Source organism: Pongo abelii, chromosome 15 (assembly GCF_028885655.2).
Source record: "Pongo abelii isolate AG06213 chromosome 15, NHGRI_mPonAbe1-v2.0_pri, whole genome shotgun sequence".
Taxonomy (NCBI): domain Eukaryota; kingdom Metazoa; phylum Chordata; class Mammalia; order Primates; family Hominidae; genus Pongo; species Pongo abelii.
In genome coordinates, this window is record NC_072000.2 from 57,081,759 (window position 1) to 57,107,216 (window position 25,458).

Sequence of the window (25,458 nt, forward strand, 5' to 3'; positions counted from 1 at the left end):
ACATACTTGGTCATGGAGCCTTGGAATTTTTTTTAAACATTAAAAAGAAGTGCTTTATGTTGTTGTGCAAATTCAACAAAAGGCCAAAACAGCCAACAGTACTGAAGTGCTAAGTAAAACCTACAAGTAAGCCACAGATTCTACTATCTTATGAAGAAAGGAGGAGGTGAGAGATACAGCTGACCAACTTTGCTCCCAGTTTGACAATGATTATTGGGAAGCTAAGCAATTCCTTGCAAGTTAAGAAAAGACAGCACCTTAAGTGGAACCTAGTGGAAACCACTCAGAAGTGAGGGTTGTGTGCAACAGGGATGGCTACTGATCCCCTCTAGGTAACTCCTCTTTCGTGTGAGAATCCAAGAACATAGAAATCAAGCAGGGAAACACTGGCTTCATGGTCATTTCTCTGAATTATGAATTGCAACTTCTGTTATTATTGTTTGCAAACTACTAAAAGGTCACATGTGAATCAAGTCATTGAACAGCATATAAAAGAATATGGCCTGGCTTCAACCCAAGCTTTTCTTTTTTGTTTTTTAGAGACAGGGTCTGGCTCTGTCACCCAGGCTGGAGTGCATTGGTATGATCAGAGCTCACTGCAGCTTCGAACTTCTGGGCTCGGGTGATCCTCCCACCTCAGCCTCTTGAGTAGCTGGGACTACAGGTGTACACCACAAGTGGCTAATTTTTGTCAGTTTTTGCAGAGAAGGGGGTCTCACTATGTTGCCCAAGCTGGTCTTGAAATCCTGGGCTCAAGAGATCCTCCCATCTTGGCCTCTCAAAGTGTTGGGATTACAGGCGTGAGCCACGGTGACTAGCTCAATCCAAGCTTTTCTGATTTGTGATGTAATCTAATTCATGGCACTTTAAATGTTTTGGTGCCTTGGTGTATTAACATGTAACATGAGAACAAGATTTATTTACTTACCTCAAGAAGCTAGTACATGGGTTATTGAATGTACTCCTCTTAAACTTTGAGCCCCTCAGATGAAAAGCACTGTGGAAACAATTACAGCTGAAGAAAACCCTTCCAATGCCTCAGAATCCTGACTTACTGTGCCTTGTGTCTCAATGGCACATTGAGAAACAATGTGCACTAGTTAGTGGCATCATATCCCTTCATATATGTTGTTTGGCACACAAATGTTTATACATTTAAAATAGCTGCCATACTACCTATTCAAAAGCATTTACCAGTTTTCTAATAAAGCTAATGAAATGTACCCATTATGGAGTACTCCATGTCAAGTTTAGAGAAACTTTAGCTTTCTCTGAAGTACATGTAACATAATAAAAAGTTTATTTAAAAAATTGAACTAGTGTTGTATGAAGCCATAAGTTTTTAATGAAAAAACAATGTATGCCACAGTGTCTGTATATTCATCTGAAGAGTACAAAGATGGAGTTCTGAGAAAAAAGGGTTTAACACTATAGAAAATAAATCTGGTTCTTAAATTATGTTCAAAGCAAACATTAAAACAGTAATGTCTCATACACTGAAATAAAGCAATTAGAGGTAATAAATTATAAATACCGTAGTTCAAATATTGTTTTAAGCATTAGTTTTTCTAAACAAGTTAAATTCAAAACACTTTAAATCTGTTATATTTTTTCAAAGGGATGTACAAATGAAAGCCTTCATAGAAATCTAAAACAATGATACCACCTTGAGATCTTCATACAGAATATGCTGAACCTTGACCATTTTTAATTTATAACATACTTTGGTTAATACATTATGTTCCATATGCCTTTATATTTGGGAGGAATCAGATTGTGATTTGTAGCCTTTACATGCAGTTTACCCAAACCTTCTTCACATCCAGGTCTTGCTTGATTCTCTGGAGAAGGTTTTGTCAGACTCATAATTAAAATGATGCAAACTGTAAATGACTTCTTCAGAACTGAAAACTTTTTTTTAAAATAAAGTGCTTTTAAATTCAAATATCTGTTGCCCTAAAGAAAACTGAAATATACTTTAACCCTGAAATTTCCATATCTTGACACACACATTTTAACAGGAAAAAAAAAAAAAATCAGTTTTAGGCCATTCATGTCCTTCAAGAGTTCAGATTGGATCTAAATTGGGTTTTGCATCGTTATCGTGCTCATGTTTGTACATGAAGGTTAAAAGAAAAAGGGCAACATCCAAGGATGACCAATAGGCAGTATGCGACGTGACAGCTGACCAATAGCGGCTCTCCACAAGGCCTTCTCTGAGTTCAAAATCAATCCTGTGATCCAACTCCACTAAAAAGAAAAGAAGTTAAACAAATGAATACAGATTACAATAAAATATGTTCTATATAGACTTACTAGAGTTGAGAGTAAAAATTTAGCTAAATAGAAGTGATTCTGTCACTTTTTTAAGAAGTGACTTTCCATTATCATCTTAAGAGAAAAACCCTCAAAAGAGCCTCAGTAGTACAGGATTCTATTTGTAAAGTTCTTTCCTTTGTATGCTAAAGTTAATATGAAATAATAAAGGAAGACAAAAAAAAATCACTTGGCATATGACAGGATATTTTCAGAGTTAAAAAAATTGCTTTCAAAACTTGGCATTACCATTTAATCCTTGTGCCTAATCTATAAAATAAGGAAAACACCCCTCTTGAAGATTTACAGGCCAGGCTTGCATGCAATAATGCCCGTGGGAGTGCAAGAGATCATTCAATCTCCTCCTTAGGGAGGCCTTATATATCCACTAGTTGTGTGGGGGATATGTTAGAAGATAACCATCTGTGTACAGTCCTAGAATGTTTTCTTCTCTACTAGGCTGAATGTCTCACAGGCAACCCCCATAAACCCTAGTCTCCATCCAGTCAGCAGGGTCTAACATGTGCCTAGGACATACAAATGTTCATTAAGTGTTTGTTCAACAAAAGAAGAACACGCAGGGTGGCTGGGAAAGTTAAACAGGGAGGAGCAGTGGTGATTCTTGGGAGGAAGGACTTTGCTTATAACAGTGCTGTCCACAAACAATTCAGTGAATTCAATCAAGTATTTTCTAAAACCCACAGAAAGTCCTTGTGATTACCTGTTAGAGAAAAATCACCTTAACAAATCAAGGCTCTACGATAATTCCAATGATCTCATTTAATAAATTATTAGAGATAAACACTTTAAGAATATGATATTTTGATCTTTAGGAACTCCTTTAAAACTGTTAATGAGCCGTAGAGTGTTCTGAAGGGTCTATGTTACAAACAAAACAAAAATGCTCAAATTGCTACCAACCAGACACTGTAAAGTCTGCCCCTGAACAAGCACCAAAAGGATTTTAAGAGTAAAACTGGCACAAATTAAGAAGGAAATTGGAGAAAAAGTTGGGTTTTGCTTTATACTGGGAATTTGGTAATCACACATAGGAAATCATAATACTCTAGGGAAATATTTCACATAAATGCTTAGTTAATGCTTATTTTAAATAGGTATTTTGTGACAATAACATTTGGTAATTTAACAATGCTTATACGGTTGTTATATTTCTATTAAACTATGCTCTTCTTATAAGGTATGTTCATAATTCTAGCTACACATTTTCAGAGAAGGTTTACATTTAAGTGGTATAAATACCAATTAGGTTATAAAATACTTGTAAAATACATTGACATGGGCTTTTTACTAAGTTTTTTGGGCTGCTTTTTTTTTTTTGAGACGGAGTCTCACACTGTCACCCAGGCTAGAGTGCAGTGGCACGATCTTTGCTCACTGCAACCTCCGCCTCCCCGGTTCAAGCGATTCTCTGGCCTCAGCCTCCCGAGTAGCTGGGATTACAGGTGTTCACCACCACACCCGGCTAATTTTTTTGTATTTTTAGTAGAGATGAGGTTTCACTATGTTGGCCAGGCTGGTCTTGAACTCCTGACCTTGTGATCCACCCGCCTCAGCCTCCCAAAGTGCTGGGATTACAAGTGTGAGCCACCGCACCCGGCCTGGACTGCATTTTTAAAATTTAAATTACAATAAGCAAATCAATAACAAGTCAGAAATAGCTGAAATCCACGTGGACTGGTGAGTTAGTAAATGTCTTAATCTTTTGTATTCCACGGGACATTTGATTAGATTTGTAGTACATTCTGACACAATAGACGGGAAGACAAAAATAAAGCAAGAAACTGGAATGCTCAAGCACAATGAAGATGAGTCAAGATGAATTACAAAGGAAAAAGATGAAAAACAGTTGGAAAAAGATGAAAAACAGTTGGAAAATGTGTTAATATTGGTGAAGACCACAAAGTTATAATTTTTAAGAATTCACTTTCAAATGCCACTTCATAATGTTTTCCTAGTCCAAAACTCTTTAGTTACATACAATTCTGTTTTTTAAGTCAAAGAAAGGAAGATATTTCCTGTTTATAACACGTGTTATTTGGCTCCACTTTGATTTTATGTTCCTGAAATTATTCTTAACATGCTATTACTGTCTTACAACACTGCCTTTCATTGAGTAGACACTCAAATGTTAAATTTCATTCTTGTCCTATATTATGTGCCCTTATCATTTTATCACTTAAAGGGACTTTACTCAGTGTCACTAACCAGATTGTCTCCCTCTATCCTTCCATATTTATCTACAGATTGTCTCCATCAAAATGGGTATTAGGAAGCTAGCTTGTACTTGATGAACCTGTTTCAATTTCTCGTCCTCCCTGAAAAGGTTTATCCCAGGCAGTCTGGCTATCAGTTAAGTGGACCTCACATCTATGTTGGTTATGTAGGTGGATGGATGAAATTTGGTGCGCCTATGTTCCGTCTTTTCTCTCTCTTTTAGGTAGATCACAGATTTCCCAAGGGAGTGATGGTCTACATAGTAGCACCATTCTGTATGTGCTGTGAGATCAGCTGTTGGCCAAAGTAGGCTCAAATCTACGTGGATTAGCCTAGGACCTACTTTCTCATTACCATCTCAAGAATGGGTGTTGTCATACAGGTTGGTAGTTTTTCCCTGGTTTCTCTAGCTGAGCTAGGTCAAAAAAAAAAAAAAAAAGGAGAACATAAATCATCACTTCTTTTTCTCTCTGGAATGCCCAAGTGACAGAATTTCTCTATCCATAAAAAAGAAGAATCAGGTTTCTGAACAGTTGAAGAGAAGTAAAAATGAGAAAAGAAACTGTGTTTTTAAACAATCATCAATTCTTTGCTTACACTGTTTTAAAACATGGATTATTTTCTTTCTGGGGTGTCACATACATAGGTATATTTCCTTCCCTGTTCCCCAAAGTAGAGTATCTGCTACATTCCATGTGGAAGTGCTTGACAATCAAGGAATCTCCATAGTGTGAAGGTCAAGTGTCATCAGTAGTGTGCTTTCATCAGAGAATTCTTTTGTGCACAAGGCTTGTCAACAGACATATAATAAGTAATTATAATATATGGTAGAATGTGATGAACCACAAAACAGAGGTACAGTAAAGGACTCTCTCAGTTCTAAGGAATGAAAGATGGCTTTCACCTGGAGAAATCATAAAAGGCTCTCTGAAAGGAGGAGGATTTGGACATGCAGAGATGAAAAGATATTGCAGGGAGAAGAAACAGCATGAGCAAAACTGCAGAGGTGCGAAGCATGGGGTACAAAGGGAAATATAAGTTAGTTTTCTTGAGAAAAACCAGGAATGATTAAAAGGGAGTAGTTCTGAATTTGACTAGAAAATTTTGTCAAACCAAATTGTGAAGGGTCCAACAATCTAGCCATTCATTTCTTTGTATGAATGATTTTCATAGGGTTCAACAACTCTAGCCATTCATTTCTTTGTATGAATGACTGAGACCTTTCTCCAGGTGAAAGCAATCTTTCATTCCTTAGACCTGAGAGAGTCCTTTATTGTACCTATGTTTTGTGGTTCGTCACATTCTACCATATATTATAATTATTTACGCAGTTATCTACCTTCCCTACTAGAGTTTATGCTCTCTAGAAAATACATAATTTTCACACTAGCATCTTTATAGGCAGTATTGAAATTTGTTTCATCTTATCTTTTCTAGTGACTACCATGGTCTCTTGGTTCAAGGTAAACAGTGAAGTAAATAATTGTTGAGTGAATGAAAACAGGAAGCGCAAAAAGAAGCCATATAGATATTACCATCTGAATTATTTTGTGTAGTTATGATTACAGGTTTAACTACTTAGGTAGCTAGGTAGGATGGTTTTGAGATACTGGATATATGGGCTACTTGGCTGCAGGACAAATATATTAGTGAATTAATTTTCCTTTCTCCAACCAAAAATGCAAAAAACATAAATAAAATTATTTATTTATGAAAGAGGCTGGCTTGGGCAGAGACCAGAGAGAGCACTTATGTAAGATAATTTCTTAAGAGGAATTCACTGAGTTAGGTCAACACAAACTGAAGTAATGTAAGAGTTTTTTTTTTTTTACTTGAAAAAATTTATGAAAATTGGTGATCAAATAAAGAAACTGTAAAATGAGATTTGGTTAAAACATTAAAAGAAAAAAAATCCCACAAAGCCCTGTAACATGTTTTGTCAAAGACAAAATCCAGTATTTTTTTTTTTTTTTAAAAAAAGAGAAGCTGTGGAAAAAGAATCAGAAATTAGTCATAAAAATAATTTTAAACTGCTAAAGTTAATCCATAGTGAAACATTTAGAATATACTGAAAATTAAGAGATTAAAAATATCTCTTACATCCAAGAATACTGTTTTGAAAAGTGAATGTACTCCCCTAAACTACATAAAATATTTGTGTTGAAAGCAATCAGCTATGACATACCTACAACCCTAAGTGGTAAATTTACTGATACCTGAAATAACCAAGAATGATTACATTCTTTGTACTATTAGAAACCCTTTTATATCTAAATGTATTAAATGAAAAGAAATAGCAAACCTCTTTGGAGCCTTTAGGACAATAAAGAAGAAAACGACCTTATGCTTTTCTTCAGGTTCCTTCTTTGTAGAAGTATACACGAATATGCTCTAGCACATTAAGTGGCTAGTCAATTTTCAGGTTTCAGAACCACTACCATTTAAGATTAGAAAATATGGGAAGAAAATAGACATAAAATAGTCTGTAATGGTAAACTGAAGCTGGGATCTCATAGAAGAACTGATCCAATTTTTCAATAAGCAGAAGAACTCTAAGTAGATCATTTTTATAGTATTCTGAATGCTATTCCTGACATATACCATACCGAGGGCATTATCTTTATTCTGCATTACATTTTCCGGAAAAAGAAGTTGTGGGAGATTAAAGAACGATTCTTGAAGTCTGAAATCTGTGAAAAAAAAACACAAGATGCTGTAAAGGGTTGGCTGATGATTAAAAATGGCCTTCAATGATGTAGTGGCCAAAAGTTAGAACAACACTCCCAAATAAGCTGACTAAATCTAGCATACATAAGGTAGTACACATCTTAATTTTTGTAAGGAGCTCTTTCATGGAAAATGTAAGCATAACTAACTTGAAATATAATCTCATAATCTGTTAACACCCAGATAGTCCCCAAATTCATAGCTAATTTAGTTCCTAACCTAGATGCAAAACAATGCTAAAAGAAACAGATCTTTGCATTATATGTTAGAAAAGAAGTCTAGACTTTCCAAAAGAAAAGAAGAATAGCTATGTAAGATGCTTCAACTGGATGAAAATAAAATAGGTTTCAATTGACAACGCTCGTTCTTCACATAAAGAAACAGATAGACCATGAATTCTAAGCCTGTGCCCCATTTTACCCTCAAATAGCAAGTGAATCAAAGTCGGTAGCTTCAGAATAAAGGTTATCCAGAAGAACTGAGGCAATTAATGTAAGTAGAAGAAAGGAAGGAAGCCAGAATCACCTAATCACAATGACCAAATTTCAGAAAGAAGATTTAATGAAGAAAAGTTTTATGATTTGCATGATATAGCCAAGACAGCACTTACGACAAGAAATTATGACGATTACACAGATTACGTTATTGAAGCAAGCCAAATAATTAGTAAAGCAAATCTTGGGAATAAGATTTAAAAGGCAGAATCTTATTATAATAGTCCAATTTTAATAGTTATATCTATATCTAGAGGTGAATATGTGTAATATGTATAATATATGTGTAATATGTATAATATATGTGTAATATGTGAATATGTGTAAGACTCATAATTACCTCATATTGAGTCTTGTTGACAAATTTACCATTTGGACTATCAAAGAATTTATGTGTAAGAATGACATAGTATTTTGTTAAGCTCTCAAAATAAAAAGATGCAATACAGCTATGCACCTCTACTAACTGCTGTTCTGGAAGAAAAAACTAGGGGTTTCTCTATTATTTTGAAATTACTATGTTAAACAGAAAAAAAAAAACTAAAAAAGTTTTATTCCCTCAGAGCCTGTAGATTCTATACATACGTTTTCATTACCCTTTTTCTAGGGGGTTAAACCCTACCCTGCTCTTCTTGCTCTCTCACTCACTCTAATGTTTACTAGCACTACTGTTGCGCATTAATGCCATTACAGAGAACCATGACTTTTTACCTGCTACCTTACAAAATTCTTTGAAATTAATTTTCCTCAGGAGTTAGAGTTTTCTTGACATCTGCATGTCACAACAGAATTTTGTATTTTCACAATCACATTTTTGATATTAAGTAGAAAAGGAAACAAGTCAGAAATAGTATGAGAACTCTTATAGGAAAAGTAAAATATATTTAATGCAAATATCAAAGTCTAAAAAAGAAGTTTCCAGACTCGCACTTATAAAATTTTCAGTGTCCAGAGTCTGGCACAGATATAATTAAATTAAAAATGCTGTTGGCCCAAGTAGGAACGTTCAACCCTATTAATAATTTATCCTGGAGTGGAGTTGACTGTGGAAGAATTATTCAGCCTCTAGGAGTGTCACACCTGAACTTTCTAAGGATGGATGGCAATGAATGCCATCATTTTACAATTTAGAGTAGCAGACACAGTAACAACACAACACTATAAGTAACAAATAAAATCTGTTTAAAAATTTCTAGAGAAAGAAAAGTTTTCTCCCTGCTATAGTTCCAGAAAAGGAGTAGCTAGTTTCAGAATTTATATTTCTTTATAGGTGTCGATGAAAAAATTAGGACTTGATGTTTTAGTTTTATTTTACTGGACACCTAAAAATAATGTTCAAGTTCAGACTCTTGGAAGTAAATATATACTAAGTGTATTAGTGTTTCACAACTACTCAACATTTCAAACTTCCTAAGTCCACCAGAGAAAGCTTAAATAAAGATCCATATAATGCTAAGTCCAATATAACTATCCATTTATTTACTCATTTTTTCAATATCTGCTTTACACTAGGTAGCTGGGATAGAATTGGAAGCCATTCAGCAGATCCAATAAAATTTCTAAGCTTTGAATAGAAGTAGGATGACTTTGGGTATAGCAGTTTTTCAAGTCTCAAGACCAGATACAGCACAGGTCTAAAGCAATAATTACATGATTTTTGAGACTGAGAAGATCACATTAGTAAAAATCTACTTTATAAACTTCAGGGGGTACTTACCCTAAAGAGATTTGTTTTATGCTTGATGTTTAAGACCCTGTGCCACAAGGCCCTAATTATTAATATTCTATTAATTCATCAATGCAGAAAATAAAACTGCATTTTCCTGGAAATTATTCTTAAAAATATAAGCAGAAGGAAAGCATTTTTTTTCTTTCAAAGTTAAGGCACACTTTAGATCTTAGAGTTGACTAGCTAGTATTAATATCTTATACCTCCCTGCCCTCCCCAAGTTTTAAAAAGATACAGTATAAACTTAAGGAAATAATGTATGAACTAACATGCAGAATCAAGGAAGCCAGAACTGCTATGTGGAAGGGTCTGTGTCCCTACGGTGGTAGCAGAAGGTGAGGCAACTGGCTTCTTCTCATCTTCCATTGAGTCTTTTGATGTTTCAGATGACTGTGTTGTAGATGAACGTCCAAATCTTGAGAACAACATTCCTCCAAGTCCCTTTCCAATGCTAGCAGCCCCTGTATTTCACAAAGCAGGGTAGTCATTCTGTTGAATTACACCACACTCTAAGCTAAAGAGCACCACCCATAATTATAGCCAACTGGCAGAGGGACCAAACCCTAGTCATGTTTTTCCAGGGTGGGAACATAAGAAAATTATAATTTATATTGCAGGTTTCTAAATAAAAATGGTGAATAGAATGAGAGTTGTATAAGCTCTAGGAATATAACACAAGAATATATAAACAAAGGAATAAAGATTCTATTTTATTCAAGTGATCATGGTTTATTAAAATATTTGGCAAGATTAAAATCTTTAATAAAAGAACCATGCCATTGACATGAGTATAGATTTACTATCGATATACTTACTACTGAATTTAAATGGACATGTAAGAAAAAGCCGTCAATAAACAATGTATTAACATGAGAAAGTGAAACAGCCAATGAGTTCAGGAGATAAAGCCTATTTATAGTGCCACCTTGTGGTATTTTATATTAAGGCAACTTGTAACCAAAGGCAATGGACAGATTCAAATAGCACATAATCGAGTTCCAGTGATACAGCAAACATTGTGCCGGTACTGGAGATCATTCAAAGAAAAATTAAACATCCTTGTTGCCCTCAGGAATCACATAGTTTGAGAGACTTTTAGAATAGATCAGAGAACTGGTTGACAGGGAGCACCCTCTGACACAAGTGCTTTCTCATTTCACAGATGAGCAAGTAGAGCATTAAAAACTATATTATTTACTCAAGATCTCACAGCAAGTGGTAGGACCAAGATTAAAATGAGGGACTTGATTCTCAGAACAGCTTTTTCTGGTCCATCCAGCTATCTCATATTCTAAAACTATAAGATCTGATCTAATCAGAGAACTTTAGAGCTTTCTGGGCCTCAAATATGAACATTGGGAGGGAGGGTAGTTAATTCTAGACACAGGGATTAACTATTGGGAGTTTCCTAATACTAGAATACTTCTAGTCCCCCAAACTTAATGTCTATAAAAGTGCTTATATGCATAGATAAGGAATACTTAAGAGAAATTACCTAATATGCTTGCTTTGCCTATATTTGTTATAGATTCTCCATAGTGTCGGCGGGACAAGACTGGTGAGGTCACAGGGCTTGGTATGGTTGAAATGCCTTCATTCTCTGAAATTGAGGTAGGTTCTTTAGCTGGGTTGAGAAAGCTTGGCTTCATATGTTCATAAGGTAGAGGATTTGAAGTATTGTACCAGTGGATCTGGACAGGTGAAATGTTGCTGTAGTGTTTCAGTATTAATGGTTCTAATCTATAAGCCTTGATTTAAAAAAAAAATTCAAAGAAACACAGCGTTAAATCACAATGCTTGGATTTTAGTAAACTGTTCTTACTCTATTGCATGTTAAGTAAACCTCAGAGAAGGAATTTATTAAAAAACAATAGCTATTTCAAACATGTATTTCTATTTGTTCACTGTTAATATGCAGTTGGTCTAATGATGAGATTATGAAAAACAGTCTAGGCTAATAGTGTCTATCAATTAGTTTTCCAGAGAAATATTTTTATTATGTTCTGATATCATGTAACAATTAGATTTATTTTAGTCTCAGGAGCAAAGTTGAAGTAGTAGACGGTAATCCTGGGAAATAGCAAATAAGGCCAATTTTTAATATTTTAGGAGCTCTAAGCTCTGTTTTAAAATAGATTGATATAGTAACAGCACAAATCAGATGCCAGCATAAGAGCATCTGTCTGATGTGAAGTAGTGATGAGACAGCAGAAAAGGCAATGGATATGGCATCAGAATCCCATAAATTCATATTCTGGTTTCTATCACTTATTTTTTAATTTACATTTTTAGAAAATTTTATTTTTTAAGATGGAGATGGGGTCTCGCCATGGTGCCCAGGCTGGTCTCAAACTCCTGGGCTCAGGCAATCCTCCCACCTCAGCCTCCCAAAGTGTTGGAATAATAGGTATGAGCCACTGCACCCGGCCTCTGTCACTTATTAATTGCATGATGCTTGTTAAGTCACTAGGTCTCGGAGCCCTGAGTTTCCTGAGCTGTAGAAAGGAGGTAACACTTCCTCTCTTACAGAGATGTGAGAAAGAACACATAACATTTGTAAAAACTGCCTTGCACTGTTCTGATGTAAACTATTTAACAAAGTATTAATTTTTTAAAAAATCACAGAAAAACTATAAAATGAATAATAAAAAGTTAAGAGTTTGGAACCCTCCTTTAAAGTTACAACAAAGTTTAAGTTATACAAAGGACAGGGCTCAGAGCAGACCTATGAACTGAAATTCACTTTCAAGTTACGAGACAATGGATAAAATGGGTATATGTTAATGAAATGCTTATTGTCTAGCTGGGTGTATATATATATATTTTACTTAACCCTAACAATCCTAGAAGGCAAAATATTATCATCTACATCATACAGATAAGATACAGTCTCAGAAATAACTTGGCCAGGATTGTGCAGTTTGTATTTGAATCTTATATTAAACTTCCAGTTCAGTGAAGTTAATATGGCAGTTGTAAGTCTTTAACATATGGGAGATTTTCTAAAATTTGAATGGTTAGTCAATGTTGTATTTATTTGGTACTAGCTAAAAGGATCCTTTAAAAGACTTTCCACAATAATATAAAGCTATTTTTTCAGAGAATAAATGCTATTTAAAATAGTTTAATATTTAGTTAAACCAGCCTTGTCCCAAAGAAGTTTTAAGGGGGCATTTTTCTTGTCTGAAAATCTTACTTGACATTACACTGTTTACCAGGATGCAAGGTTCTTGGAGTGTTTCCATTAAAAAAAATATTTACAGCATAAACATAATAGAGAATAGAAAAATCCAACATCTTACAATTCTATTAGGCTATAATAAAGTTTTATTTTGATGTTTAGTATTTGAATATTTTCATTTTTCAGAGAGTCTACAAAATACATTCCAATACTGTAGCATACTTTAGATTAAAAAAGTATTTAGAGCAGGATTTTTAAGATTTATGGTTTCTAGGTTACTGGTATTACAATTGGTTAAGGTCTGAAAGTCCAGTAGACTCCTGTCTCTTGTATTAACTGTCTGGGAATAATATTTTTACATTACATTCTTGTATTACAAGTGCAACATAACCAGACCATCTCTAAGGTATTTTATCTCATGAGCCCTAAATTAACCAAAACACACGTTTAATAATCAGATAAATGAAGTGTTTTCATTAATTTGATGGCAGCTTGTAAGATGTCTTAGATAGATTTTTACTTTTTGGAGACAGAGTCTTGCTCTGTTGCCCAGGCTAGAGTGTAGTGGCACAATCTCAGCTAACCGCAACCTCTGCCTCCCAGGTTCAAGCAATTCTATTGCCTCAGCCTCCCGAGTAGCTGGGATTACAGCCATGCCCAGCTAATTTTTTGTATTTTAGTAGAGATGGAGTTTCACCATGTTGCCCAGGCTAGTCTCGAACTTGAGCTCAGGCAATCTGCCTGCCTTGGCCTCCCAAAGTGCTGGGATTACAGGCGTGAGCACCGCGCCCGGCTTTTTTTTTTTTTTTTTTTTTGAGATGGAGTCTCACTACTCTGTCACCCAAGCTGGAGTGCAGTGGCATGATCTTGGCTCATTCCAATCTCTACCTCCCAGGTTCAAGTGATTCTCCTGCCTTACAGGCACCCACTACCATGCCCAGCTAATTTTTGTATTTTTAGTAGAGATGAGGTTTCACCATGTTGGTCAGGCTGGTCTTGAACTCCTGACCTCAGATGATCCGCCCGCCTCAGCCTCCCAAAGTGCTGGGATTACAGGCGTGAGCCACTGTTCCCAGCTGATAGATTCTTTTTAGGAACAATTTGACATTGAGAAAAAAAGAGTCTATATTGAAACTCACCACTGGATCTGTAGGATGAAAAATATTTAGTAACCGGTTACAAATCTCTCTAGGCAAAATATGGTCTTGACTTCCAGTATTTCCTGGGCGGATGCCACGCAAAGCCAAGAAAACTGCTAATGGGGATCCCATACAGAAGAAATTCTCAACCTAAAATGATAAAGTCATCTTAAAGTTTAACAATGGTGAAGTGTTATTTTTCAACAAAATTTGGGCATAATGTAATATATGGCAAAATACAAATAATAAAATTAACTTTGAGTATATTCGTTTTTAATAAGAGTTATCCAGATGGGCTCTGCCAACCATTAACCATTCTAGAATAATCTATTTCCATGAGATACTTCATTATCTTTAAACCTAATGCAAGTTGAATAAAAGGAAGATAAGGATCATTTTCTTATATATTTGTATACACTAATCAAATATTTATTGAGGTACTACTTTGTGTGAAGTAATACATTTGGTGCTGTGATGGATATAAAGACCAGTACAGCTTCTGCACTCAAAATTTACAGTCCTGTGGGGAAAGCAGAATAAAATACGTGCATAACAGAGGGAAATAATGCTTTAAGAGGGTGAAAAAAATAATTCCAACTTTGAAGGCTTTACAGAGGAGGTACCATGTGCATTGGCCAGTAAAAGACTTGAGAAAGGTTTCTACAGCTGGGGTTGGATATTGCTGCTGGCAAGAATAATATTCTAGACTGATAGAACCAAATGAACTAAAGCCAAGGTGGGAAATAACTTGGTTTATTTTATTTCATTTATTTATTTATTTTTTGAGACCGAGTCTCGCTCTGTCACCCAGGCTGGAGTGCAGTGGTGCGATCTCAGCTCACTGCAAGCTCCGCCTCCTGGGTTCACGCCATTCTCCTGCCTCAGCCTCCTGAGTAGCTGGGACTACAGGCGCCCGCCACCACGCCCAGCTAATTTTTTTGTATTTTTAGCAGAGATGGGGTTTCACCGTGTTAGTCAGGATAGTCTCGATCTCCTGACCTCGTGATTCGCCTGCCTTGGCCTCCCAAAGTGCTGGGATTACAGGCGTGAGCCACTGTGCCCGCCCATAACCTGGTTTATTTTTGAGAATAAAAATAGTCTGACAGGCTGGGCGCGGTGACTCACGCCTGTAATCCCACCACTTTGAGAGGCCAAGGCAGGCGAATCACGAGGTCAGGAGATAGAGACTATCCTGACTAACATGATGAAACCCCATCTCTGCTAAAAATACAAAAAAATTAGCTGGGCGTGGTGGCAGGCGCCTGTAATCCCAGCTACTCGGGAGGCTGAAGCAGGAGAATCACTTGAATCGGAGGTGCGGAGGTTGCAGTGGGCCAAGATCACGACACTGCACTCCAGCCTGGGCGACAGAGCAAGACTCCGTCTCAAAAAAAAAAAGTAATGATAGTAGAGATGAAATGCAAATTCTACAATGGGATTACTCCAAAGACCATACTCTTAGGGCTTTTAAAAATATGTTATAATTTACCATATTGTTTTACAATGTATGATATATATATATATAAAATATATATATTTAAAAAAAAACACTTTGTAAGTAATGGAGATAGATTCAATTAAAAAACTCTTAACGTTTTAAAGAAATTTCTGCATCATTCCACATGTGTGTTAAGTTCTTGTGATAAAAGAAACACATTTCAAGAAGAGGTAATATAGTATACTAGACATGAGCAAATACTCAACAGGAAATGAGTATTAGGAAACTTATGACATTTCCCATTTAACACTGCAAACAAGTTATTTGTTATTCAGCTATAGGGTATGTCCTTTCCAATAGTCTAGTCAATGCTGACACCTCTGCCACATTTTCCTAAATCACTGCTTTCAACAGGTCATTCTGATTGCTTAAAAACCCTGCAAAGCTTCCCAATGCCCTTATCAATATAAGCTCCTTATTTCTAGCTATTCCTGCTCTCTCACTGCCTCCTTGTCCTGACTCCTGTATATTCTAGCTAAACTAAGTTTGCTCACCCAGCTCCAAGCTAACCCTGTGCACCTCTGTCTTGTGCTTTTGTCATATATTGTTCATCCATTGACATGCCAGCTTTCCATCCCTGGAATCATTACTCATATACTTCCTCTGATTTTTTCTCACCACTGACCAACTAGGTGGTCATTAAGATTTAATTCTAAATAGTAAATATTTCTCATCTGTCTCTATTTTTCTTTACCACTATTCTAGATTAGTTGATGTTTCTTAAGGTAGATGAAGTTACAGCCCTCCATGCCTTTGTTTATGCCATTCCTCTTACACAGAATAGCATCTCTCCTTTCTTTCACTTGGCAATATCTAATTTACTGAGACCAAGTACAAATATCTCTCCTTTGTAAACTTTTGCAGGCAAAATTAGAACCTCCCTTTCTTGCACATATATTGTTCTGTATACTGATAATAGCATCAATAATACTGTGTTATATAACCTGAGGACTGGGGAACTGACTTGTCTATTCTTTTCTTTGTACAACCAGAAATGGCAGTGTCCAACATATAGTATATGTTGAATAAATATTTATTTTGAAAGAACAATAAACTTTCATTTGAATCTCAAAGGCATATTTCAGATGACCTTAAAAAAAATACTGAGATCAATGTTGAAGAACACATTGCTCTTTCCTTACCTTAAATCTTAAGGCAGGTGTTTGTGTCATAGATGATGCTTTCAATCCATGCAGCCGTTCTTCTATTTCCTTCAGCCTAAGAAGGGGTATGAGATTATATACAAACACGTATTTATAATTTCATAAATATTAGATGCTTGCTAGCTTACTAAAGTATAAAGATGCAGATGATGGCCCATTATCCCTCACATTAATCCTGGTTGACAGTATTTAATAAATGTCTCTGCCACAGTACAGAAAGTATATAAAAATTTATGAAATAATTAGTAAAAGTACCCTTAGTTGTCATGACACCTGCTGTTAATAGCTTTTTTTGTAGTAAAATGTGAGTCATATACAAGCACATATACATCTTTTAAAAAATTATACCAAATGGTTAATACCATATATACTGTTCTCTCTTCTCTATACTTAAGAGTTTAGAGATCTTTTCATTTCATTGCCTCCTGACCTATTTCAATTTTTTTTTTAACAACTATGACTGTCCAAAATACAGGTGAACCATATAGTCTAACCCTTCTCTGTTGATGAACATCATTTTCAATTACAATGTTTCACAGCTACTTACATTTAGTAAACTCTGGAATTAAGTTATTATTATTATTTTTTAAAAGCTATAGTTGGCCAGGCACAGTAGCTCATGTCTGGAATCCCAGCACTTTGGGAGGCTCAGGTGGGTCGATCACTTAAGGTCAGGAGTTCAAGACCAGCCTGGCCAACATGGTGAAACCTCATCTCTACTAAAAATACAAAAATGAGCCGGACGTGGTAGCAGATGCCTGTAATCCCAGCTACTGGGGAGGCAGAGGCAGGAGAATCACTTGAACCTGGAAGACAAGAGGTTGTAGTGAGCTGAGACTGTGCCATTGCACTCCAGCCTGGGCAACAGAGCAAGACTCCATCTCCAAAAAAAAAAAAAAAAAAATCAAATTGTTATTTTCCATGCTTTTTTTTTTTTTTTAAGTTTTACTGGATTTATACATCTAATACATCTAAAATGCTGCTCCGAGTCTTGCCAAACATGACATTTTATTTCAAACTTATCAATTATTTTGACACTATAATATTTATGTGTCTAGCCTATGGTACTTAATAAGATTCTAAATGAAATCCTTAGTTAACATCTATAAGACAAAACTAGTAAAAATTTTAGTCAATTAGCACATTTGTTTTAATATGCTAGTAAATTATCAGAATGAGTGATTTTTCATTTTTATATCAGAATTAATCATATAAAGAGAACAAAGAAGATAAGGCATGTAACTAGAGATGAAGATACGAATGCAGCAAAGAATTAAAAGATAGTATTGGGAGGGCCACAAATGATTAAATAATTATAAAATCTACTTATATAACACATATAATTATGTTTATACATATAACATGTAAAAAAATATATTTGCTAAAAAAAAGCACTTAAAAATTATTTTCAGAATAATAAGAAAGGTAGAAACCCACCTCAAAAGGTCAGTAAAACTACAAAGGATTATAAACTGGTAAACATTTTCAATAAGGATTCTATACAGTGACTAAGCTTGGAGTAAGTTTTAAATTTCACTCCTAACAAACTGTGAAGAAAAGATGAAAGGAAAACAAGGAGAATAACAAAAGAATTTATTTTATGCTACAGGAAAATGCATGTAATTAGCATGAAAATCAACAGTCTCTAGCTTGATTAGGCATGCTATGTAGTAATCTTTGTATCTTGAACAATGCATTATTTCTTTATCATGAAATTCTTAGTTTTCTCCTAAGAGGTCCAGTAATTCCATAAAGACATTTAAAAATTTTTCAAAAGATTAAGATATTTTACCGTCGTTTTGTTATATAGAGTTCATCAAGAAGATGTCGTTCTTCATAGCTCATCCATCGTTCGTCAGGCAACTCTTCTTCCTTTTGCAGCAACTGTTCATAGAGTCGAACTGGATTCCAGCCAGTCATTATGTCATAAGTAATTACACATCCCAAGGAATGTGACACTATTGAGACTTTACCCCCTTTTTCTTCAAAGTCTGGATTCCGAGAACAGAAAAGGGAATATAATCGATTCAGCTCTTGCTGAAGGCCTTTAACTAGCTGTTTGAAATAAGAAAACATTATCATATTAGAGTTGTCACTGACTACTATACACTTATTCTAAACTCAAATACATTAAGGTAGAAAAACATACATTACCGATTAAATACACCTAGGTTATTAAAATTAACTTAGGTCTTTCAAAATCTTGCAGGAATGAAGTAAGGTATACATACTATTATAATCCATATCATCACTAAGAATATAGGCAGATACTACCTATGTAGATCCTTCTGTAGTCCTTAAACCAACTGTATAAGCCAGCAGTTCCATAGATTAAAAAAAAAAACAAAAAACCAAAGTTCTATGCAAATACCAGTAAGATTTTCAAAGACCCCTGCAAATTTCTTTTTTGTTGTAACTTACCCACATGCAATTCTAAATTTTTGTACCTTGTAGTTTTTAGTCAGTAAATTTTAGAAAATGAGTATCTGGGCTTATGATAATAGGCATACTAACATATTATAAATTATTGTGCATTTAGATAGAGTAAATGTAATAAAAGGCCACTGAATGATTGAAGAAAAAACTAAAGTTGATCTACTGGGTGTTTCAAAATTCCAACTAAGTTGGCAATACAGATATAAAAGTAAAAAGTTGTTTTCTATGTTTGGAAAGCAGGGCTATTTTAAGTTTAGAGGTTAATGTGGGGAGTATTTTCGTAATTTTTCTTTGTAAAGTGCTTTCTTTGAAATTAAGCTTTAACAAATATTACTGAAATATTCCATAAAGTCAGAAGAATAAGGTTCTTTTGTTACTCAAACCCATCCTGGGCCCTGATCTGAGTTTTAAGGCCGTCTTCTCTTCCGCCTACCATTGCTTACTTCTATTTGATTATGAATTTCCTACTGGATGTTCAATTTCTCATTTCAGTACTTCTTAATATACTAGCTGCTACTCTGACATATAAATATTAGTTACTTGTTGCTTCAATTTTCAAGTTTGTTACTATGTCTCAAGAGAAAACTAGCCACTATCAACTTTTATTGAAAATTCTTTATCTGCTGACACAACTTGAAAAATCATTCTTTATGTACTTTATGATTGGCAGGGTTAGCAGTGACATGAATAAAGGGATGATGGTCTCTGCTGACATCTCAGAGCTCTATAATGCAATACTGGTTAAAGCTAAAGGTCTAGTTAAAGCTCTGAAACTATCATGTCTGATGAAATATATTCAGCTGATGAAGAAAGAAAAAGATAAGACAAGCTTGCAGCATGTGGAAGGATGATAAGCTGCCTTTTCTCTAGGGAGAAATGCCAAAGTTTTATTTTAATTAGACTCTTCATCAGGAAGTAAAAAAGAATTACACGCTTTAGTGCAATGGTTCTCCAATTTGCAACATGCATTAGAATAACCCGGAGGGCTTGTTAAATACAGATTTCTAGGTACCACACCAGACTTTTTGATCCAGAAGGGCTGAGATGTGGCCTGGGAATTTGCATTTCATTATGCTCCCAGAAGATGATGCTACTGGCCTGAGGACTACACTTTAGAAACTACTGATTTAATGGCAATGTACGTAAACATCTTCTAAGACATGGGTTGTAAGTAAAACTCTAATTAATATAGTTTCAGGAATATGCAGTGTGAAATACTACATGGCTCTGTTTGAAGGGAGCTATAATATGCTTTGGATTTGGCTTTGATAAGAATATCAACCAGTCCTTAAAATTTCGTTATTTTCCTGATTTATAATCTACATGAGGTAGGTACAGAGAAGGCTAATGTTTAGATAAAATAATTTCCTTTAAAAGCAACAGTTCTTAATCATTTTTATTTTTGAAGACCTTGATTTTAAGACTTGTACCATGTAAATCTCAAAGCACTAAAAGATATATACTTTAGTACTCTGACAAAACGTACCTAATCTTTTTGTTTTTATAAAATACCAGCCTACTCCCATATTAAAGTTTGTTAAAAAAGGAAATCACACTACCAGTAATTAACCTATTTCATATTCAAAAATTTTAAAACATCTCTCACTATACCAAATACTTCATTAGTTTGGCAATCATATATGGGTAAAAAAACAATATCAAATTATCTAAGGCAGAGAAAGTCTGTTTGATACTAAAATATTTCACTATGGAATGAGGCATAGCATGGACAGTTTCTGAAGACCTGATGATGTCATCTGTTTCAATAATTATACACTTGAATAGAAATGGCCTTTGTATTTCCTTATTAGAGCATATCTGGATTTGGTAGCATTTTCTTTTTCTATTGCTTATGCATATATATGAGACATCTATGGTCAGACATTATGATTTTGAAAGCCAACTTTTTAAACAGCTTTGTACTACCTCTAAATGCTTCTGTATCTCATCCGCTCATCAGTGAAAGGAGAAATTCATCTCTATGTTGTATCCAACAAGTTTACTCTAATTGGAATTTTTTTTTTCCTTTTCCTTCTCCTTTCTGATCCAATTATATTCTCCTAATTAGGATCCCTTTGTGACCAAGTGTATTCATATAGGACATCTCAGCCAAGATTAACAATATATCCTGTGATCTTAACTTTATTATCTATTAGGTCTACAATATGATCTAATCAAGTCAATGAACCTCTTACACAGTAAGCACTGGATAGCTTTTCAAAAGTTTAAAACAATTTTTAATTTCCATAACCACTGCTCAAGAGTTAAAACTTATGAAGGAAATGAATGTAAGGGGGAAAAACCCGGCAGTTTCAAGAGTTGAGTCCAAACACACAAAATATGGCTGAGGAATAGAGATAGTCCTTTGTTCTCCCTGCTTTGAGAAATGGTAATGAGAAAATGTAATTTAGAGAGTTCTAGTCATCTATATCAATTAAATAATTCAAATAATGTCAAGATACAGCTAGGACAATTCTCTTTATAATTCTTCAATTTTAAAAGCTATTAAAAAGAGAGTTCAGATTTACACAAGATGTACAGTTCTCTCTGGATTTCTTGTGTTACTTTAGGGTTGAAGTAAGGGTCAAAGGCTCTCTGATGATCTCTTGATTGATTTTTTAAACTGGTCCTCAGAAAGTCATCTGAGAAGTACTGATTGATATACACAATTTCCCCTAACCATGACTTTTCAGAAATTATTAGGAAAATCATTAGGGTTCTCCCATGAGCATGTAAGAATCTGAGAGTTAAAAGGGACCTCAGCAATGATCTAATTTAAACTGCTGGGAAGGTAGGAGTCCCTTCAGTAGCATCCCTGAGAAGTGGTCACTCAGTCTCTACCTTAGTGCATATCTCCATTTTAAAGTGTCCACTTCTATCTTTAGCGACAGCTTTGTTACTACAAAGTTCATTACAATAAACAAACATGTTCCTTCCCATATTTTCTATCCACTGACCTTTACTTTTTAGAGTTAACAGAATAAGTCTATTAAAAATATGGTGGCCCTTGAAAGACATAAATATACACAGAATCAATCATAATTTGAATGTCTAAGGACCATGAATTGTACGGGAAACTTTATACACATTTCATTTTTAATCCTAATGACAAACTTTATCAGTACATATTTTATCCCATTTTATAAGTGGGGAAGCTAAGAAAGTGAGAAATTCGATCTGAGATGACAGAGCTGGTTAAGTGGCAGGTTTTTGTTGTTGTTGTTGTTGTTGTTTGTTTTTTTAGATGGAATTTCATTCTGTTGCAGGCTGGAATGTAGTGGCGCGATCTCAGTTCACCGCAACCTCTGCCTCCCAGGTTCAAGTGCTTCTCCTGCCTCAGCCTCCTGAGTAGCTGGGATTACAGGTGTGCATCACCACGCCTGGCTAATTTTTGTACTTTTAGTAGAGACGGGGTTTCACCACGTTGGTCGGGCTGGTCTTGAATTCCTGACCTCAAGTGATCTGTCTGCCTTGGCCTCCCAAAGTGCTGGGATTACAGAAGTGGCAGGCTTTGAATCTGCATCTATTTTTTATTATTATTATTATTATACTTTAAGTTTTAGGGTACATGTGCACAATGTGCAGGCAGCCAAAAAACACATGAAAAAATGCTCACCATCACTGGCCATCAGAGAAATGCAAATCAAAACCACAATGAGATACCATCTCACACCAGTTAGAATGGCAATCATTAAAAAGCCAGGAAATAACGGGTGCTGGAGAGGATGTGGAGAAACAGGAACACTTTTACACTGTTGGTGGGACTGTAAACTGGTTCAATCATTGTGGAAGTCAGTATGGCGATTCCTCAGGGATCTAGAACTAGAAATACCATCTGAATCTGCATCTATTTGACTACAAAGGCTCAGAGAAGAAGGGGGAAAAAGGCTCTTTCAAATGCCTCACAAATAAACCAAACAAGGTTCATTCACCAGGCATGTGACTTAGTCCTAATCATTCCTTCCCTAAGGAAACATATACTGTTAAATAATTTATCCTAGAATATTGCCTAACACCAATCTCATGTTAATATATTTTAATTTACAGAATCAACTTTTCTTTTTTAAAAATAGGAATAGGCCGGGCACAGTGGCTCACGCCTATAATCCCAGCACTTTGGAAGGCTGAGGTGGGAGGATCACTTGAAGTCAGGGGTTCAAGACCAGCCTGGGCAACATGGTGAAACCCTGTCTCTGATAAAAACACAAAAATTGGCCGGGTGTATTGGCGCATGCCCGTAGTCCCAGCTACTCAGGAGCCTGAGGCATAAGAATCACTTGAGCCCAGAAGACGGAGGCTGCAGTGAGCTGAGATTGTACCACTGCACTCCTGCCTCGGTAAGAACCTGTCTCAAAAAAAAAAAAAAGTTTGCCCACCTCTCACTTAGGAAGCACCCCCTTTTGTTCTTCACAATGCCTTAAGCAGTGTTTTCCCAGAATTCCCGGGATAGTATCAAGTAGGGGAACTGTTAAAAATACAAAATCACAGGCTCCATCTCAGAACCACCAAATGAGAATCTCTGGGAGATCTGGGAAACTATTCCTTTTCTTAACCTTTTTTTTTTTTTTTTTTTTTTAATGAGATGGGCTCTCCCTCTGTGGCCCAGGCTGGAGTGCAATGGCGTGACCTCGGTTAACTGCAACCTCCGCCTCCTGGGTTCAAGAGATTCTTCTGCCTTGCCCTCACCAGTAGCTGGGACTACAGGCGCCTGTCACCATGCCTGGCTAATTTTTCTATTTTTAGTAGAGATGGAGTTTTGCCATGTTGGTCAGGCTGGTCTGAACTCCCAGCCTCAAGTGATCTGCTCGTCTCGGCCTCCCAAAATGCTGGGATTACCAGCATGAGTCACCATGTCTAGCCTCTTTTTTTTTAAGAGATGGAGTCTCGCTCTGTCACCCAGGCTGGAGTACAGTGGCGCGATCTCGACTCACTGCAAGCTCTGTATCCTGGGTTCAAGCCATTCTCCTGTCTCAGCCTCCCAAGCAGCTGGGATTACAGGCACGTGCCACCATGCCCAGGTAATTTTGTATTTTTAGTAAAGACGGAGTTTCTCCATGTTGGTCAGGCTGGTCTCAAACTCCCAACCTCAGGTGATCCAACTGCCTCGGCCTCCCAAAGTGTTGGGATTACAGGCGTGAGCCGTGGCCTCCCAAAGTGTTGGGATTACAGGCGTAAGCCACCGTGCCCTGCCTGGCCTCTTCTTATTTGAAAATAATTTCAAATATATAAAATGTTGCAAAATAAAAATAACACAAAGATCACTCATATAACCTTTACCCAGGTTCACATATTGTTAGCATTGTATTCCATTTGCTTTATTCACTTGTTCTGTTTCTATGATAAACACATAAACCCTCACCTTTTTTGGGAATCATTTGAGGATATATTATATATGTCACGATCTTTTACCCCTAAATTCTTCATTGTATATTTTCTAAAACTAGGAATATTCTCTTCTATAATCACAGTAATCAACTTTATAAATTTATTTTGATATAATATTTCATCTAAACTACCATCCACATTCCAATTCTGCCAGTGTATCTAATAATATCTTTTATTGCAGTTTCCCCTATCCAGTACAGGATCCAGTTTAGGATGAGATACAGTATTTAGCTACATGTCTCTTTAGCATCCTTTAATCAGGAACATTTTCCGCAGCCACTCTGCCTTTATGATACTTTTTTTTTTTTTTGGAGACGGGGTCTTGCTCTTTCACCCAGGTTGGAGTAGAGTGGCGTGAGGACAGCTCACTGCAGCCTCGACCTCCCAGGCTCAAGCAGTCCTCCCGGCCTCGGCATTCTGAGCAGCTGGGACTACAGCCCAAACCACCATACATGGCTAATTTTTAAAAAATTATTTTTGGTAGAGACGGGGTCTGGCTATGTTGTCCAGGCTGGTCTAGAACTCCATGGCTCAAGTGATCCTCCTACCTTGGCCTCACAAAGGGCTGGGATTACAGGCGTGTGCCACTGCACCCAGCCTGATAATGGTATTTTTAAAGAATACAGTCTCATTCCTACTTTTTATTACAACATCCTCATTTTGTGTTTGTCTGATGTTTCCTTATTGTCAGAATACTGTAAAGTGATGTGTTCTCCTGTGTGTGTCACATCCAGAGGCGCATAATGTCCATCTGTTCCACAGGAATACCCAGTTTAGGTATTGCTTGATTTCTCCAGTGTATAATTATTGTCGCTCTTTCTTAAACAAATAATCAGTTTATGGGGATATACTTTATGACCATGTAAATATCCTGCTCCTCATCAAAATACTGCCTTCAATTTAGTATCCATCGATGATTTGTGTCCAGTCTTCTCTTACCTAATCCTACCATGATAGCTGCAAAATGGTTTTCCAACTCCCATCAGTTGCCCTTTGGCATTCTACTATAAGCAAGGATTCTCCTTTCTCCCCATTTATTTGTTTTAGTCAATATGAACTTATAATTTTTTCAATGATTTATAAATAATAATTTTGGTGCTCAAATGTTCCAGATCTGGCCAGTGTGAGCTGCTTAATTTGGCCCTGTGTTCTTGT

At 35.9% G+C, this 25,458-nt stretch overlaps 1 protein-coding gene across 8 annotated transcripts in view; it reads right to left on the minus strand.

The window, feature by feature from the left end:
* Positions 1–1,325: 1,325 nt before the first annotated feature.
* The window catches only part of DDHD1 (DDHD domain containing 1), a 118,429-nt gene continuing 94,296 nt past the window's right edge, over positions 1,326–25,458 (minus strand). For 4 of the 8 annotated variants that reach the window (XM_024231930.3, XM_024231928.3, XM_054530665.2 and 1 more), the window contains 7 exons: positions 18,275–18,537; positions 16,462–16,537; positions 13,822–13,971; positions 10,997–11,249; positions 9,771–9,962; positions 7,158–7,241; positions 1,326–2,250 (listed from right to left, as the gene is read on the minus strand). In XM_024231930.3, coding sequence (XP_024087698.3) covers positions 2,069–2,250; positions 7,158–7,241; positions 9,771–9,962; positions 10,997–11,249; positions 13,822–13,971; positions 16,462–16,537; positions 18,275–18,537 — 1,200 coding nt within the window. In that variant the 3' untranslated portion in view covers positions 1,326–2,068. The remainder of the gene's footprint in view (positions 2,251–7,157; positions 7,242–9,770; positions 9,963–10,996; positions 11,250–13,821; positions 13,972–16,461; positions 16,538–18,274; positions 18,538–25,458) is intronic. The other 4 variants (XM_024231933.3, XM_024231932.3, XM_063715850.1 and 1 more) reach the window with 1 other exon arrangement.